The 19,026-nt window shown below is 54.6% G+C and overlaps 1 protein-coding gene across 4 annotated transcripts in view; it reads left to right on the forward strand.

Moving 5' to 3' along the window:
* MED26 (mediator complex subunit 26) overlaps nt 1-19,026 on the forward strand; it is a 44,978-nt gene that overhangs the window by 22,706 nt on the left and 3,246 nt on the right. The window contains exon 1 of one of the 4 annotated variants that reach the window (XM_019736951.3): nt 16,368-16,718. The exons of 2 other annotated variants lie outside the window; for them this stretch is intronic. In XM_019736951.3, coding sequence (XP_019592510.2) covers nt 16,593-16,718 — 126 coding nt within the window. In that variant the 5' untranslated portion in view covers nt 16,368-16,592. Of the gene's footprint in view, nt 1-16,367; nt 16,719-17,051; nt 17,164-19,026 lie in introns of those variants that run through there. One more of the 4 variants, XM_019736957.3, reaches the window with a different exon arrangement.

The raw sequence follows: 19,026 nt of genomic DNA on the forward strand, positions 1-19,026 counted from the left end.
CCTTAGCTCTGTATTTCTGTCAGAGGCACCCGAGCATGTGGTGAAGAACTGGTGCTTGGGAGCCAGCCACCAGGGCCCCAGACCCAGCTGTGTGACTTCTGACAGATCAGGTGACCTTTCTGTGCCTTAACCTTCTTGTCTGTAAAAGGCAGTTGATAGATGCTGGAGCGTCTGGATAATAATTGTAGAGCTCCATGTAAAAACTGCTTAACAAATAAAGTCATAACTTTATCGGCCTTACTGAGGCTGTAAAGAACCCAACTCTCTTCTTAGCGCATCTTCCAGCAAAGCTCCTGTAACAGGCAGGACCTGTAGACTTACCACTGGGAGGGGAGTGGGCATGGAGGGGGCGTGGTATCTGCTGTCCCTTCACTCAGCCTGGTGGGACCCCAGGGCTATGCCAGGAAGGGGCAGAAGCAGAGCCAGTGCCTCTGTGACAAGCGCTGGTTATCACCCTTTGGTGGCCGCGAGCTTTGCATACACTGTCTAGTCCTTAAGCATCTGGGGGCTGGATGGTACTGTTGCCCTCCCTCCCTGCCGCCCCGGGAGCAGATGAGGCCTGAGGCTCAGAGGAAGGGAAGTGACTCGCCCTGCCCACTACAGGGTGCCACCGGTGAACCTGAACCAGTACCCAGTTCCAGCCTGAGGCTGGTGGAGGCAGGGAAGCAGTGCCAGCAACACATGGAGGGGTCTGGACACACACGCTTCCACCAAGGGAGTGAAATGAGCTCAGGACGCTCCTCAGGGACGATAGGAACTGCAGCCCAACTCAGCCGTCCACGGCAAACCCCCAGGCGCCCCGATTCCACTAGACAAGCATAACTCCCAAACCCATGTCGCTGGCACAGGGGGCCTCTGCCCGTCTCTCCCTCCTCGCCTCACAAACCCTTTCCCGCCCCCTGTTCTGTGTCTGTAGTTCTGATTGCTGTTCTTCCCTCAGGGGCCCCGTGCTGGGACTCTCACCTGTCTCCACCCTCAGGATGGGGCTCTGCCCCCCACCTTGTGTGGAGTCTGGCCATAGCAGGCTCTGAATGTGGTTGGAGGAATGCCTGCCTCCCCTTCACCCCCACCCTGAGGAGGCCCCAACCAAAGTCCTGGAGAAACAGGAGTGAGAAGATCCCCTGTTCAGGAGCTTGGCAGAGGCAGAACTGCAGCAGTGTCTGAGGGGTTCTCTGCCCCTTACTTTAATGTGGGGTTCTGGGTCAGAAAAAATAGTATTTAGGGCAGTGTGGTCCTGTTTTTCCCTCCAGTTGTGGCTGTGGCCCCACACATCTGCTTCCTGCAGGCCTGGAGACAGCACGCATTTATTTACGAGAGGAGCGTGGCATCTGTTCCAAGGGGCAGACACTCGAGCTCAGCTGTGAGTCGAGGAGGCTGCCAGTCAGTACGTGGTGTGAAGGCTGGGGGCGGGGGGTGGTCAGTGCTGCCCACTGACTGTCGGCTGGGGTGGGGGGGCAGAAAGGCTTTCCAGACTTGGAGGGAGGGGACCCCGTTTTATTTTGATAGCTCTGCAGTTGTTTTAATGGCACTAGAAAAAATTGAACCTGCTCCCCAAGCCCAGGCACTATTGCTTAGGATCAGAATAAAGTGGAAAGATGTAAAGGGCCAGCTAACGTTCAGGTGGCATTTGGAGCCGTGCCCTGACTAGTGTCTCCTCAAGGGATCTTCTGTCCTCAAGATCCAGGTGAGCGTGGGGATGTGTCCCTTGTGGGGGGCGGGGGGGAGCTCGGGAGCTTGGAGTAGCATTTAGGGTTTGGTATAAGTTCTTTTCCCAGTCAGTGTGCTACATTTTTTACTTTGATTTATTGTAGCTGTTAGATGTACATTCAGTAGCATTAGCCCAGTTTTCAGCCGCTGGTGAACTCATATTGGATTTGTTTGTCATCTTAGCACATTTTCTCCCTCCCAGTTCGTCCTAACGCCTGTTACAGATGATGGGCACGGAACGGCCTGATGTGCCAGTGTCAGAAGGAGCTTGTCTTTGTTAGTGTTGCGCCTGCCCCCGGGCTGTGGACTTACGGGGTGGCAGGGCAGCAAGCTAGGTGCTCAGCTCTGGAGCCGCCCAGGAGCCTGGGACTCCTGGCCAACGCCGTGCAACTTGCACAGCTCAGCAGCTGTTGGAGGGTGTGCGGGGGATGTTAATCGTTGATGTGACTTCTTGATGGTAACAAGTTTTGTGGATTTTACTTGCTGTGTTAGGGAGAGAGAAAAACAGGGTTCTGGACCCTTGGACAGCTCATGTGTGCTTCCAGCAAGCGCTGTGCTGGGTTGACGAGGACGCTAAAGCGTGTGTAGGAGGCAGGCCAGGCCATCACCATCATGTCCCCAGAAGCCACGTAGGCTAAAGAAATAGTCCGTGTTTTGATCGAGCTGGGGATGGGACGGAACTGGGCGCTGGGAGCAGCAATGAGACAGCCTGCATGCAGCTTTAGGAGGTGGCTGTGCGGCGGTGCCGTGGGAAAGCAGGACAGACGATGGCCGAGAGCCACCAAGCAGCCCACACCGTCGGGAGCAGCTGCGTGTGTCTGCGGGGACCGGGACAGGAGTGGGCATATTCCGGGTGGCAGTGAGTGTGCTCTCTCTAAGGTTTTCCAGTGTCGATTTTTGAAAATGAGCTTGTCCTAATGCTTGCCCACGCGCGATTGTCTTGTTTTGATTCTAATCTTAGGTGTTATGGACATTAAATAACAGTGGGAAGCCGGCTTCCTGCCACCAAGAGGTGCTGCCAAAATAGACTCCGAAAGTGGGGATGTTGGAGACTTTGTTATTGCAGGAGCCAGTGTATAATGTGGCAGCGCCTTAGATGTGGAGTCAGCACGTGTGCCTTCAGCTCCTGCTTCCCCTGGTCTGGCCGCAGACACTTCCTTCTTCTCTGAGGCTCTGAGCAGCGTGCCAGTCCGCGAGGGCCCTCTCGCCCTTCCCCTCTGGCGATCATTTGGAGACACCCTGCCAGGCCCATGCCGAGTTGGGGGATAGATGACCAGGGCAGATGGTAACAGCCCCGCTCTCGTGTGCGCTTTTCCCAGAAAGGTGGGCCCACCTCTCGGGGACCTGTTGCTTTCTTCCTCCCTCGGTAACAGGGCCACTGCTTTGTGCAGGTCGGGAGGTGAAAACAGTTGAGGCCATGAAAGGGTTTGGACCCTTAGAGCAAAGTTTGACCCCTGGGAATTTGTCCCCAAGGAAAGAAAGAGTAAGTTGTATATTTGAAGGTGCTCATGGCAGCATCGGTTGCCGTAGGAGAACTCGGAAGGAAACGGAATGTCCAGCAGTCGGAGGGCACGGACATTCTGATGTGTTAATGGAACTTGGAGCTGTTAACCGTGATCGTGGTGAAGGTCATGTAGCAGGAAGAGAAGTGTTCAGTGAAAAAGAAAATAGTGTCAGTGATGCGGTTTCAGCTAAGTCATTGTCACACGCTGTGGACAGGGTGGGAAAGTCACCCAGAGAAACGTTGCCATGGCTCAGGCCAGTGGGGGTGTGAGGGTCTTAGAGGGGGACAGTGCTGCAGAGCGGGGCCTTGAGGTCACACTTGAATGGTGGTGTTCCCATTGGCAGGCCTCCTGGGGTTAGTGGGGTTCAGGAGGACACGTGCCAACAGTAGTGCCTCCGTAGATGCTCTCAGAGGAGGGGAGGGGAGCACGGGCACCAGCAAGCCCTGGGCCCCCCTCGGTGCCCAGTCCATGCCATGGTAGCTCAGACATCATCACAGTGCGTCCAAAGTGTTGGGGCTACTGGCAGATGCAGAGACAGCGCCACTGTCTGAGCACTTGGGTAAGTGACGGGCTGAGGCCCACAGTATCAGGGTCCAAAGAAGACCTACCTAATGGGGTTGGTTTCTTTGGAGGTGCCGTGCCTGTGGGAGGTGAGAGAAAAGGGGGCTCCCTTGGGCTCAGGCTTGCTTGCTCCTGGGGTGCTGTTCCTCCCGAGGCAGGAGGCTCATAGGAGCAGGTCATGGGGGGAGACCATTGTTCCAGGACACCCCGAGCCCCTTTGAGATGTGGAAGAAGAGCCACCAGGTGGGCTGTGGGGTCCAGAGGCCACACCGGGGCCTGCGGTGCAGATGTGGCGCTGCCTGAGGGACCGGGAAATGGAGGGAGAGAAGGAGCGATCTGGGGTTAGGGCTCCAGGAGGAGTGAGTAGCCCTGCGTCTCAGGAGCGGCTCTGAGAGGAGGCCCAGGCCCAGCCCTGTGGGTGGGGTCACAGGTGGAGGTCGCAGCCGGCGGAACCTCCGTCACGCCGATGCAGGTGTAGAACACACATCCTTGCGTTCCCTCCCGAACCTTGTTACACGGCTGTTTTTCTCTTGTTTGGTATCGTGTGTACGGTGAGGACGAGAAGGGGAAAACACCGACTCAAACACATTTGGAAAAGTAGGTTTAACATACCGAGGAAGTCATGTTAGCAAATGACATACAGAAGGAAATACAATGAAAAGCACAACCCCCTCTGTTCCCGGTTCCCAGTCTTTTTGCTGGTACCAGCATGCACTTCAAACACGGAGAAGCTGCTGTGGTGTTTCTGGAACCCGTGTGATGACGGGACCTTGAGCTTCCTTGGACATTTACCAGTGGGGCAGGATCCTGGCCTCAGGTCCGTTTTGCTGCCCCATCCCCTCGTGGGATGCAGGCGAGTCTGGCGAGCAGGGAAATGGCTACTATTGGGTGGTCAGGCTCCTCTCCCCCAGGTGCCCAGCACGGAAGGTTGGGAAGAGGTGGTTGAGTTGGCTTTTGGTGGCAGGTGGCCTCAGGAGCTGTGGTGATCCTCCATTGTGCCTTTGCAATGATCCTCTGCCAGCACCTGCCACTCATCCGCCATACCCAGCAGTGCCACCTGTCACCTTACGGATAATCCTCTCACCAAGTTACCATGTGGATTGTGAAGTTTGCTTTCCATCTTGCTTTTCTGCCTGACTTTGCAAACCCCCCTGGCTCCCCTTCTCCCTCCTTATGTAACCCTCTGGAATAATTTCAGGGTTGCCAAGAAGGTAAATTGGAGAAAATATTTGTGGTAACTTCCTGGACCACTGCATTGAAAATAGAAGACTCTCCCTAAAGCCACTGGACCCTGCTGAGCAAACATGTTTGCCTGGATGAGTAACAGAGCCTGTGCCACCCCAGCCGCGGCCTCCGCCTGCCCTGGCGCAGCTTCCCCCCTGCCTGGTCGCCCAGACATGGAGCCCTTTGCCTTGTCTTTCGTGGGGGGGAGGGGTGGTATGAGGACCACTGAACGTCACCTCCCTGTTCCCATGACCCGCAGTGGGTGGCCAGTGCCAGTAACAGGTGGAAAACAGGACAAGGCATGTTTGCTCTCCAGACACCAGTTATTTGGTGGTTGCAGACCTTGACGTGGAGTAAACACAATGGGACCCCATGCATCTGTTAGGCTGTGTGTTCGTTCATTCATTTATTAGCACATATCGAGTCCCCGCTCTGTGCCGGCACTCACTGTCCCGGGCACCACGGAGGGGACAGTGAACGTGACTGAGGGTGCTGCTCTCGTGGCACCTACCTGCAGGGGGAGGGCCGGACGACAGTGAGAGCTGAGAGGAATGTCACATGTGGTGCAAGCAAGGAAAGGCAGGGCAGGTGCAGGGGCTGTTCTCTTTCTAGAGAGGGCGTGCTCCCCAAAACTGGGCAGTGTAAGGCGGCAGCCTGGTCTTGCTTTCCGCACAGCCGGAGGAGGGGTGCCAGCGAGATTGGCCATGGCTTCCAGATGGGTTCCTTGGGGCCAGGTTCTTGACCTGTGAGGGTTGCTGAGGGCTGTTGCCGTCCTCCCGTTTGGGGACTTGGGCTGTCCTTGCAGGCCCCGTGCTGGTGGCCCTGCAGGAGCCTCAACATGGAGTCTGGGTGGGTAGGAATCCGGCAGAGGCAGCTCTAGCCAGGCCAGGCCAGCCTTGGCCAAGTCCTGTGCACGCGGGGTATATGTGTGAGTTTTTATTTTAGTTGACTTATGTTCTCAAAACTGAGGGGTGAGTGATGCCCGGCCAGGCGCCACCGTTTAACAGTTGTTTCCATGGCAGTGAGCTGTGTAGGTTTTTGGCTGGAACCAGGAAAGCGTGGTCTACCCTTAGAAAATGTGACCAACGTCGTCACGGTCATCGATTTGGTCCTTGTTGGAGGTAAAACCGAATTCTCTTAGAAGCTCTGGCTTTGGGCTTTCGAAGAGGGGAGGTGCCTTTTAGGGCAGGAGCTCTGGGGGTGGATGAGGCCGGGGCCCTTGGCAGCCCAGCTTGTAGAGCTGCTGTGGGGGGTGGTGACAGGCTCCAGGTGTCATGGGAGGCAAGCGGGTGAGTGTGACTCCTATTTGGAAGGAACGCATGTGGCACAGTTTGCTGACATCCCCAGGTGGGGCTGCTGAGTGTGCAGGGCTGAGGGTCCTGCAGTGACATTGCCAGGTGCCGTCGTCTGACAGCACGTCTTCCACCAGCCCAGCCATGAACTCTTCTTCCATCCTGTGGTGGTTTGTCTGGACCCAGCGCACCACCTCTGGACATGGCCTTCTCCTGGGCTGGCAGAGGAGTTGCTGGGGGCCTCTGCAGCCACCCCTGGCAGGGTAGCGCGCGGACCCGTCTGGCCTGCAGGTGTTTGAGCTTGGGCACGTCACACCCTTGTCTGGACTTAGGGTTGTCATCGAGATTGGATGAGAGCAACCTCATCCCCTGGGGGGGGGGGGGGCTGTGCTCTGGAAAGCAGGGTGCAGGTGGTGCTGGCGGCACTGCTGCTGGGGAGAATCCAGACTGGCCAAGCACGAGGTACCAAGCGGAACCCACTGCTTTGGGGCGAGGGGTCCTGTGCGCTCTCTCTCTGAAATCTCCCAGTGGGCTTGTTCACATGCGGCTTCTGATCGAGAGGTCTGGGCTGGAACTGAGATTGTGAGTCAAAGTGGCTCCTGGGGACACAAAGTGGCTCCCGGGGACGGCTGAGCCCTGCTTGAGAGTAATAAGGGTCTACCTCAGTTGACTGGGGGGAAAGTTGGAATTTCAGACAGATTTAGTCACAGGAGCGTAATTCCCATTGGAGAAAACCATGCAGAGCTCAGGGGAAAGAGGCTCTCAGGCTATTTCCGTGTCCAGAGGATAGATACAGGGTATCACGCAGACTGTCCTTTGCCTAAGACTTGGTGCAGATATTTGCCGGCTGCTGGCCTTTCCCCTGTGAGCACGGAAGTTGGTTGCCTCTCCAGGGTCTCCAGTCGAAGTCTGATGAAACCCCTCAGGCAGGCTAAGGAGGGCTCATGTCCTTAAGTTCAGCCCTCGGTTGCCGCTGAGCCTTTTCTTTCACAACCTATAAGTCACTGTTACCCAGCTCCGGCCACCTGGCAGCGTCGCCTTAGGACTGGGCCTGGCTCTAAGCCTAGAATCACCTTTCCAAACCCAGAGTTAGACTGCGCAGTCTGTTGGCTGCACAGGTGTTTTGGGGGCATGCAGAATGTCCCAGAAGGAAAAACTGGTGTTTACTGCTGCCTGCCAGAGCCCTGTCTGCTATGAGGAGTGCCTTACATGCAGTACGGCAGGTGTTTAGTCCTGCGATACCCCTGGCAGATACCCCTGGCAGGACAGACAGCGCTCTGCATTTTACTGAACGGAGAAGGAACTTTCTGCCCCACCCTCCACCTCCAGAGAGGGCTGAGTCACCACTGTGGGGGTCTGATGCCTCACCTTCAACAAAGAGCTTTCCTTCTCTGCCTACCACCACCCACTTTTTCTAGGACCTTGTTGCACCTATTATCTGCCTGCATAGGTATCTTACAGCTTTATTAAGGTATAATTGACATACAATAAACTGTACACATAAAGTGTACAATTTGCTACATTTTGACCTACAGATACATCAGATTGGACAATTAAGTTTGAGAACTCATCCTAGGAAAAGTGCTACCTACCTCATCGCTGAATATCACTACGGTCACCATTGAAGTACTCCCCTTGGGAAGCTATGCACTGACGTCAGTGCCTAGTCCACCCTTTAGAGAAATTTTGGAACTCTTTTTCTGGAATGACCATCAGAGCTGTCATCGTATTACGCTTGATGTCCTGAATGTCATCAAAATGTGTCCTTTCAATATTTCCTTTATCTTCAGGTAAAGAAAGAAGTCATTGGGGGCCAGATCAGGTGAGTAGGGAGGGTGTTCCAATACAGTTATTTGTTTACTGGCTAAAAACTCCCTCACAGACTGTGCGTGTGAGCTGGTGCATTGTCGTGATGCAAGAGCCATTAATTGTTGGTGAAAAGTTCAGGTTGTCTTACGTTTTCACGCAGCCTTTTCAGCACTTCCACATAGTAAACTTGGTTACTGTCTGTCCAGTTGGTACAAATTCATAATGAATAATCCCTCTGATACTGAAAAAGAATAGCAACATCATTGCAACAAGTTTGTGAACTTAATTGTCAGACTTTCACAAAAAACCATCATCACACTCAAGGTAATAAACACATCTATCATTTCCCGAAGTCCTCTTGACCCTTTGTAATCTTCCTTCCAGCCCACCCCTGTCCCCAGGCAACTGCTGACCTCCTTTCTGTCACTGTAGATTAGAATTTGGTGAAATCGTGCAATATGTACTCTTTTGGGTTTTATTTTGGTCTGGGCTTTTCTTTCATTTAGCGTATCTATTTTGAGATTTATGCGTATTGTTTATATCAATAGTGTTGCTGAGTAGTATTTCATTTTATGGATATGCTACAATTCATGTATCCATTCACATGTTGTTAGAATTTGGGGTTAAGCATCTGCCAAGTGTTACACATCCACCAGCGGTGTATGAGTTCCAGTTGCTCTGTCTTGGCCAGTACTGGGTGTGGGCAGTTTTTTTCAGTTTAGTCTTTCTAATCGATAGGTAGTGGTAGCTCATGGTGATTTTACTTTGTGTGTCCCTGATGTCTAACAATGCTGAGCATCTCTGCAGGTGTCTGTTTGCCATGCGTCTCTTCCTTGGTGAAAGATCGTTTTCCCATCTTTCCCCTTGGGTGCTTTGCCTGATTATTGAGTTGAGAGTTTTTACATATTTTAAACACAAGTCCTCTTATAGTTAAGATGATTTGTATGTATTTTTTCCCAGTCTGTGGCTTGCGTTTTCATTTTGCTAACAGTGTCAACTTTTGAAGAGCAAAGATTTTCAAGTTTGGTGAAATCCAATTTATGTTTTCTCTATAATGTGTGCATTTTGTGTCATGTTTTTAAAGTCTTTGCCAAACTCAAGATCATTAAGATTTTCCTCCTAGATGTCCTATAGTTTTAACTTTTGTATTTGGGTTTATAACTCACTTTGTGTTAATGTTGTGATGTAGGAGTTGGGGTTGTGTTGTTGTTGTTTGCATATGACTGTCCAGTTATTCCAGCACTATTTGTTGAAAAATGATTTGTTCCCTGTTGAATTGCCTTATTAACATTTTTGTTAAAAATCAATTGACCACGCATGTATGGTTCTGTTAATGGATTCTATTCTGTTTCATTGATCTGTTTGTATTTGCTCCAATACCACACTGTCTTGATTATCTAATGTCTTAAAATCAGATACTATAAGTCTTCCAATTTTCTTTTCTTCAAAGTTTGTTGGCTTTTTTAGGACCTTTGTGTTTCCGTATAAATTTTAGAATCAGCTTGTCAATTTCTTCCAAAGACCCTGATGGAATTTTGATTGGGTTGCGTTGAATCTAGGGATCAGTTGGGGGGAGAATTGACATCTTAATCATATTGACTCTTCCAATCCTTTGACTTGCTCTGTGTGGCTCTCCATTCATTGAGGCCTCTTTTAACTTCTCAGCTGTGTTTTGTACTTGTAGGTTCTGTAAGATTTTCTCTATAGGTCATTTGTGTTACTTGTGACTGTTTTACTTGTTTCCCAAGCTGGATGTCTTTTCCCCCCTCGCCTTTACACTGGCTGGGACCTCCTGACAAGACTGAGTGGGAGTGGTGACAGCCTTGTACCCCTTCTTAGGGGGAAAACATTCAGCGGTTCACCGTTAGGTATGACGTTAGCTGTGGGCTCTGTAGAAGCACTTTATCCGGCAGAGTAAGTTCTATTCCTGGTTTGCTGAGAGTTTATATCAGGAACAGTTGTCCAGTTTTGTCGAATGTTTGTTTTCTACGCTGATCGGAATGATCATAAGGCTTTTTCATTTTTGACCTTTTATTACGGCAAATTGGTTTTCAAGTGTGATTCGCCTGCCCACTTTAATTCCTAGTCTCCCTTCTTTTCTGTGTCTTTGCTGGGACAGGCATGCACACTCCTCATCCTCCCTGTCCCGTTTCCCTCCCTTGAGCCAGCTGTCCATTTCTATCCAGGTCACCAGTACCACTGGCTAATGGCCTGTTGCATGGAGGCAAGCCGGGCCTGACTGCACGACTTAGGGCAGCATGTTAGGTCAGCCACAAGCCTGAGGCCAGTTATAGGACAAACCCCTTGGTTCCTCGTGGGGGCAGTGGCACAATACCTGCTGTGGAGGTCTGTGGTCTCAGGAGACCCCCGAGTGACAAGGGACAGACGCCCAGCGCAGTATGGCAGGCAGTGCCGGCAATGGGTGCTGCCTGCCTTGCTCCAGTAACCTTGTCTCCTCGTGGGGACATCAAGCTGCGGAGGGCTTCTTCCCTGGACCCTTCAGAGTGCCCTTGTCCTCCCCAGAGAGACCCCTGCCCAGGGCAGGAGCGTGTGGGCATGTTGCTCTGTGAGCTGTGAAGCAGCGCACGCCACGTGTCTCAGGGTCGCCTGGGCTCGGGGTGCAGGGGCTCTCTGACCTTGTTATGTGGGACCGTCGGAAGGGCTGTGCCACTGTGTGGGAAGGGAGCGAGGAGGGGGGCTTGGCTCGCCAGTGCCTCCCCCTTCTCTCAACCCCAGCAGCTCTAGCTTCTGTTTTTAGGATGAGATGGCCTCTAAGGTCAACTTCTTAAAGTACAGCATCCAGCCAAGTGCTCGAGTCCTAAGTTTCACATTTAGTGAATGTTTATGAAGGGAACACACCCAAATTGAACCCGCTCCATGGTCAAGGAATAGAGTGTTTCCCCAGAAGCCACTCTTGTTCCATCTCCTGGCCACTTCCAGCCCCGCTTCCCTATTGAGAAGTCTGGCATTCCCGCGCAGAGGGTGTTCTCTTATACCTGGCTTTTCACTTGACAGCGTCAAGATTCATCTTTGGTGTTGTGTGTAGCAGTAGTTGCTTTGTTCGATGTTGACTGTCTGGACCCCACTTCAGTCGCTTACACTCTGGCCATGCGGTGGTTTTCAGTTTGGACTGTTCTGAATGCGACTGCGCCCGCCATTCTCGGTGCGCATGTGCTCGCATTTCTATTGGTACGTGCCCCGCAGTGGACTTGCTGGGTCGTAGGGTATGAGAGTCCACCCTTACGTGCTGTCCGACACAGAATGCCCAGGCTCGCTCTCCTGTGCCACGAGTGGCACTGTCCTTGGTTCTCCCCATGGTGACCCCTGGTGCAGGAATGCCCACTGAGAAGGTCCCTGTGTCCACTGCCATTCCTGCAGCTCCACACACAGCTCAGGAGCCACGGGACAGTAGGGAGCGGGGAGGAGTGGCCTCCTAGCATCGCAGTGGGGCCACGGAGCCGCCTGGCCTGGCCCCGGAGGGCACAGTCTTCGAGGACGGGGGTCAGTGTGCCATTCAGGACCTCCAGGCACGATCCGAGCTTTTCCCAACATTCTGTCTCAGGTTGGTGGCTGACCTTGCTTACGTCCAGGTTGGAGGCCAGGTTGGGCCCTGCTGTGTCTGCCCAGCTCCACCGCCGGGCATTTTCAGCTGGCAGTGCAGGAGTGCATTGTCACTTCGCTGTTTCACTTAGTCTCTTTGAGGTTGGTTCCCTTCAGTTCCTGAAAAGCTGGCTCATTCTCATTGTGGATCGACCATTTCCCCGTGCATGTGGGTCGAGCACTGGGTACGTGCATCCCTTCCATGGGCAGGAGGTCATTCTGTCTTTTACAACTTGTACGCTGTCGTCAGGTGCACTGCCAGCCGCCCGTGCTGGGGCATGGCGGCAGCCTCAGCGCTCTGCTTGGCTTTCCAATTGTGTCCGTGCAGGAATGAACCACCTCACGGATGACATCTTGAGAGACCCTGTGCTCTCAGAAAGGGTCGGGTTACAACCAGAATTGTACATCCTGTTGACCTGATTCAGGGGTCAGGAGAGTTTAAGTTGGTAGTTTTGTTGGGAAGAGCTGCTGAGATATAAAGGAGGGAGTGAGGGACCATTTGGGAGCCAGGGCTGTGGAGAGGAGTGCTGCCTCCCCTCCCCTCCGCTCCCCTCCTCATCTGCAGGCCTCGTTCACACAGGTCCCGGGATGACAGCCACCCCACCCCGCTGGAGTTCTGATGGGGAGCCCCCACGGCAGCCCTGGGCCATGGGCTGCCTCTGACTGGGCTGCTTGTGGAGGGCAGGCCCCTCGGCCCGGGCAGAACTGTAGCTGCAGTGCTGGGCTTTGGCCATGGGTGCGCTGCGGGCTGTGAGTGCCTGCCAATCCGGCCATGCAGGCCGTGGTCATGGTCCAGCTGTGGGTGCGTCTAGGGAGCAGATGGGCCCCACTGATGAGGAAGTGCATTTGCAAGTGGTGAGCTTGGCAGCTGAACCCGGACAGCCCCCATCTGCTGCCCCGGTGTCGTTCATCCTCTGAGACAGGCTTTGCCCCTGAGGCCGTGAGGCTTCCACGGGGTCCTGGTGGAGGATGGCGCCTTCGCCAGGCAGGGCACAGCGCTGGCATGGCACCCCCAAGGGAAGTTCCCCTTGCTCCTGCTTAACTGTGGGACCAGGCAGCCTCCTTCCAGAGCCGAGGAGGGTCAGACTGTACTAACTTCTTTTCCTCACTCCTGGAAACTGGGTGGGGCAGGGGCCAGGCTCTGCCAGGCACTCGGGGGGATGCCGGTGCCACCTCTTGCACCAACTTGTGACAGGGGCAGTTTGAGTTACAGAACAGCATCGGCCTGGGAACGTGTGGTGATCAGAAGCAGAAAGACTTGCCGTGGCTGAAAATGGTGCAGCCGGGATGAAATGACAGACATGGCGTGGTCCGGCAAAGCGCCGTTTCATTCAGCCTGTGCCCCCGCCCTCAGCAGGCATGCCTGATACCCGCTATGTGGCTGGCGGGGGTGGTGACTCAGCCGGGGACATTAGAATGCTCAGCACATTGAAAGGCTCCAAGTCTGCTTGCTGCTGGGGACCATCTGTGGCATGTTTGGGTTTGGGAGGACAGCCTGCTTGCTGCTGAACACTTCCAAAGTCTTTTGAGTTAAGTGGTTTTTGTAAATTCTTGTCTAGACCATTCTGCATTAAAAAAAAAGACAACTTACACATCGTTGGTTTTAAACTGAACTGCGTTTTGACTGCTGCCCTGGCCTGCTTTGAGCCCACTGAGTGAGCTGGTGTGGGCTGCCTGCAGAGCTGTGGGCCCACAGGGTGGCCGGGGAACGGGCCAGGCAGTGAGACGGGGTGAGCCCGCCCTGGGTGTACGTTGTTCAGGGCCTGGAAGGGAGCCGGCTCCAGCCCTTCCTTTACTGAGTGGCTCGTGGCTCAGGCTGAGCGTTGGGAGTGGGCCACACCCCTGCTCTAGTGGGAGGGTATGTGAGTCTCCCTGGCTCTATCACCCTGGTATGGGGGGAGCTAGAAGTAACCTGGAGGCCGTCCGAAGGTGTTACTGGGTGTGAAGCTAGCTGCTGGCCTTGTGTGGCTTCCAGGAGCTCTTTGTCACCTGTGCATGTCCCTGCTGTGGCAGGTTGGGGAGAGTGGGCGGGATGCCAGTGTCACCAGTCTGGTGGTGTCTGGTCGCCTCCCTCCCTCCACTTAGTAAAACACCAGCTGGTCTGTGTGGGGTGGGCAGAGCCTGTGCCACGCTAGTGTAAAGCCTCACTGCCACCTTCTAGCTGCATGGTGAGCCCTGGACCCTCAGTTTCCTTATCTGTAAAATGGGGCTTCGAAGATGAAAAGCTACAGAGTTTGGCCTCTGGAGGAACCCAACAAGTGGGGGTCCTATGAGAGTTGGGCCAGGGTGGTCCCACCAGTGCTTGGGCTTCCAGGAGCGCAGGGTTTCCCCTTTGCCACCATGACTGCACATGTCCAGCTTCGTTACCTAGAGGTTGGGGATTTTGGGTGGCATGGGACGCCTTGATGCATGGAGAAGAGTCATGAACCAGGGGACTTACAAGCACCACAGCTCGCTCAGTGTCTCAGTTCCTTGTTTCACACCGGAGTGGAAATCCCCCTGGGTGGTAATTACTCAGGGCTTGGGGTTCACCTACGAATCCTCTGAAATAGGGTACGGAGGAAGCTGCTCAGTGGCGGTGTGCCCCCTGCGCTTGGCCCAGCTCTGCACACAATCGAAGGCCAGGCCAGTGATGCGATTCACAGAGCAACTTTCAGACATGATGAGGGCGTTCAAGTCTTTCCTCCGGCGGGGTCTGGTTTTAAAGATGATTCCATGCCTTCTGTGTAGGCAGGCTTTCTGAAGGTAGTCTGGTCTCCTGGACTCCGGAGGAGCCAGTGCTGTGACAGGGTGTCAGAGGGGGCCGGGGGCAGTGTGGCTGGATGGCCTTTGGCAGCAGCTGGAAAGAAAGGGCCTGAGTACCAGGTCATGGGGCTTAGCTGTGGCCATAGGATCACAGCCACACGTGTATGAGTGTCGGCCAGGAGCTGATCAGATGTGGGTAGGCCATGGGGCACCGACTTCCCTTGACCCTGTGTCCCCCCTCCCCAGGCAGGGTAGCCTGGCCCAGGCCCCTCTGTGAGACGCCCCAGGCCCTGATGCCCCCACCTGGCCTCCGGCCTCACGTGTGAGTGCACACGGGTATCCACAGACAGGCTGGGGCCTTGCTGGGCTTGTGGTCGGCTGTCACATTTGAAGCCAAGGACCTACCCCTCTTGCCAACACTTCCCTCCCGAGGCCAAAGACCGAAAACAAATGGGCCGCATGAGTAGCTGGAGCCCTGAGCAGTTGACACAGGAAGTCATTATTGGTAAAGGGGAGGTGATACTAGGCTCACGAATTGTTCAGGAAATACAAATGCATCTGCATCTATTGAGGGAGCCCCAATGAGGAAATGAGAGGCTGTAGGAGCTGTGACTCCCTGATGGGTGGATTCTGCCCCCTTTGGGAAAGCCGATTAGTGGGTGGTTTGAAGAGGTGTTTTTTTACTGGGAAGAATCCCAAGGGAAACCTCCAAAGGGGAGAGGGCCCCGGATGCACGGGGCTGCTCCTGACAGCAGGGGGCTGCAGGGGCCCGGCCCCACAGTGCAGGCAGGAGCAGCGTGTGCGCCGTTGCGAGGAGCACGTGTCTTTTCATACAAACAGGTGGCCTGTTGCAGTGGTGGCAGCGTCAGCTCCAGGGGGTGGCTGGAGTTCGTAGAAGGCGGGCTGTGTTCTCTTGGAATCTTGGCTCTGGTCCCCTCTCCAGGGCTGTGGTGCCGTCTCACTGTCGCCAAGGTGCTGGGGCCTCTGCTCTCCATCCCGGGAGGCCCCACGCAGGCGTTGCCCTCACCATAGACATGCCCGCTTGCCACCTTCTAGCTGACACCCCACTGCCTTGCCCCAGGGCCCTGTGCTGGGCTTTTCAGGCCTGGAGCCTGGATGGGAGCTGCCCCTTGGCCACATCTGAGCCTTGGCGTCTGCGCTACCCACCAGCCTCTCATCACGGCGGGGAGGCCTGCTGCTCCTGAGTGGGTGGAGCGGTGGGAAAGGCAAGTTCAGGAGCCTTCTCCTGTGTGGGGTGGGGGCCAGGCTGGCCAGGGTGACACTGCCTAATGGGTGTGAGGCCAGAGGCCCAGCCTGGCGCTGCACAGACCCCAGGGCTCCTTCCTGCCGTCAGGTGTGTTGAGGGCCAGGGCTCGAGGCCGGACTCCTTGTGGCACTTCTCAGGATCTGCTGACTGATATACCGAGAATGCCGGGCCGCTGCTTCCTATAGGTGCTCAGTGTCCTTGCCATCATGGCCTGAGAGGCGGGCAGAGCCAGAGGGCTGAGCCCCCAGGGTGGTCCCAAGCGTCCATGCATCCCTGGCAGGAGGAGGAGGGCAAGGGGAGAGCATTTTCCACAAGGCCGAGCGCCTCTGCACGTTGCCTGAGTGACAGCAGGGCCCCCAGGCCTGACCAGTCCCAGCTCCTGTGCAGCTCCCCAGGAGGGTCCTGGCTGTGGGGTGTCTGTGGCACCCACGGCCGCAGCTCATGGCCAGCCCCGGGCTGCCCAGGTGTTCTGCCTCCCCCTCCTGCCTGGCAGTGGGACAATGTCTGCCCAAGGACAAGGACACTTTGTGCTGCCCGTCTTGCTCTGCGGGACTGCTGGTTCAGGGGTGTGTGGGGACCCAGGGCTCTAAATATACCAGGATGAGGTCACTGGAGTGGAGATAGGCCATGTGGCAAGCCTGGGACCCTGTCGGGGCCAGATACCCAGGGCTGGGGACAGGGAGCGGGTGGCCTTGCTGTCCCTGTGGGACCGCCCAGTCTCCTCTTGCTCTGCATGCCTGCCCTCGGCACGTTAGAGGTACGGGGGGTTTGGGTTCTCAGACCCTCTCCCTTGGCACGGCTTGGAGCGTAGGTTTTTAGGGCCATCTGCATGGGCCACAGCCTTGGACAGAAGCATCATGCGGGAAGGTCTTTGTGGCCAGGATGCTGGTTGGCCCCCTGGCAGAGGGACAGCTTTGCGCGAGGTGTCAGGCATCGCGAGGGCCACTGTCGTTGCTCTGTGGTCACTGCAGTTTACAGCCCGGCTTCCTGCAGCTGGAAATGGGGCCGGTAAGAAAGAAAAGCTGAATGTGGCCCGCAGAGTGATGGACCCCAAGGATGTCCACATCCTGGTCCCCAGAACCTGGGCATGGGGTACCTTCCAGGGAAGAAGGGAATTTGCAGATGTGACGAAGGCTGTAGACCAGCCTGACGGAGTTCTTAGAAAGGAGACCCTTTCCTGGGGGGTCAGAGATGAGATGTGAGGCTGACTTTGAAGATGGGGGCGGGGGCGAGCTGGGGAACGCAGTTCCTTCCAAAAGCTGGGGATGGCTTTCAGGTGACAGCCACCAAGAGAACAGGGAGCTCAGTCCTGCGGCAATGAGGAACTGAATTCTGCCAACACCTGAAGAAGCAGGAAACGGGCTCTTGAGAACCCCCCAAAAGGAGGGCAGCCTGCCAACACCTGGATCGCAGCCCAGAGACCTGAGCACACTCCTGCCCGCTGGACTGAGATGTGAGATGATGCGTGTGGTGCGTTTGGGCCGCTCAGTCTGTGATCGTGTGTGATCATTTGGGCAGCAACAGGAAATTGATACAGCAAAGGGCTGGCAGAGACGTGGGAAACAGGCTTCCCCACCTTCCAATGGGAACAGCCGCCCTGGGCTAATTACAGTTGTTCCTGGCCTTGGAGCCAGCAGCCCCTCTGGCTGCTTGTTTGTTGTTAGCCCAGAGTCACATCTGGTAAAGGTGGTGATTGCAGCCTTGTCTGTAACAGCTTGGAAACACCTACGTGTCCCCGCAATGCGCGCTGCTCACTGGGGCCTCCCCCCACTGGAAGGCTAAGCAAAGGGAGGGTCTGTGCTGCTGGACGTGTCACATGTTAATGAGAAAGAGTAAAGGCAGAGAACTATGTTTTGTTTGTTTAAATGTGATAAGTGTATATACAGGCTTGTATATACAAAGAATATTTATGGAAAAGCTGCAAGGAGACGTTGCAATGGCTGGGTGGGAGGTGTACCTTTCCTTGCTGTATCGGGCCTGGGTAACTCGGTGCTAGTGTGTGTGCGCGCGCGCTCACTGTGATCTTGGAGGGGAGAGGGGTCTTCTTCGGGGCGTGGGCTCCCCCCGCCAGCCAGCCACTGGAAACCTGCAACTGTTTGGGTTGTGAAGCTACCGGAGTTCTTTACATAGTCTGGACCCAGGTCCTTCAGTGGGAATGTGTTGTCAACACGTCCCCCCAGACTGAGGCTTGCCTCTTCATTAAGAGTGTCTTTTAATAAGCCCCAGTGCTTCATTTTGATGAAGCCCAGTTGGTCCGTATTTTTTTCTTGGATGGTTAGTGCTTTGGGGCTCCTGAGAAATTTTTGTCCCAAAGTAGCAAAGATTTTCTCTGTTTCTTCCAGAAGCCTGAGAGTTTTTGCTCTGACGTTTAGGTCTGTGGTTCATTTTGAATTAATTTTGAGTATGCTGTGTTGCTTGGTGTAAGCAGAATTGATCGTATGTAGTTTGTGACACTTCACTCCCCGTGGTTTGAGCTGTCTTGTTGGTCACAGAAGCTCTGGTTTGCTTCTTTCTATGGCGCTTTCTTTTTCTCACTCTGTTCCTTCAACTCTTGGAGGACCCTGGTATCATCATAACATTTGGCCACATGACCTGTACCTTCCTGTGCCATCTCCTATCTGTAAAATGTGATAACAGTACCTACTCCAGGGTGGTTGTGACAATTAAACAAGGTGGTGACATATGGAAACATGAGCAGTAGCACTGGGCCTGGCTCGCAGCGTGTATCTTAAAGGGACATAATTGCTTGATCGCAGGATTAGCCACGTTTCTCTGTACCAAAGCCCCCGCTCCCTAGTCTGCTGTGCCCAGAACTCTTTGGTGTTGGCAGGTACCATTTCTGCCAGGTGGGCGTGTACTGTGTGTCCGCCGGAGGGTTCAGTTTGCATTTCCTGATTACTAGGAGATAAGCACAGGTGTGTTGCCCAGGGTCTCTGTATATTCCAGATGGGGATCCTTGGGGCCCTGTGGCATCTGTCTTCTCCCACCTTGTGACTTTGTGCTCTCTATGGTGTCTCCGGATGCAAAGGTCTTACGAATGTAGCCAAATCAATTGGATTATTATGTATCGATCTTTTCTTTTAACCTTGATGCGTTTTATTTAATAAATACTTGAGCCTCCCACCCCATCAGATGGCAGAATAGAGTGTGTCTCCCGGATCAAGAGCAGATCTCGTTTCACAAACGTCATGAGTTTCGGTTGAGTGACAGCCACGCGGGCGGGTGGATGTGTACGTGGAAGGGAGGGTGAGCGCTGAGTGCCATGTTGGCCCCTGGAGCAGGTAGGAGGCTGCATGGGTGGGGGCTCTCTTGGCTC

This window comes from Rhinolophus sinicus, chromosome 15 (genome assembly GCF_057876585.1).
Source record: "Rhinolophus sinicus isolate RSI-liver-muscle chromosome 15, RSI-T2T, whole genome shotgun sequence".
Taxonomy (NCBI): domain Eukaryota; kingdom Metazoa; phylum Chordata; class Mammalia; order Chiroptera; family Rhinolophidae; genus Rhinolophus; species Rhinolophus sinicus.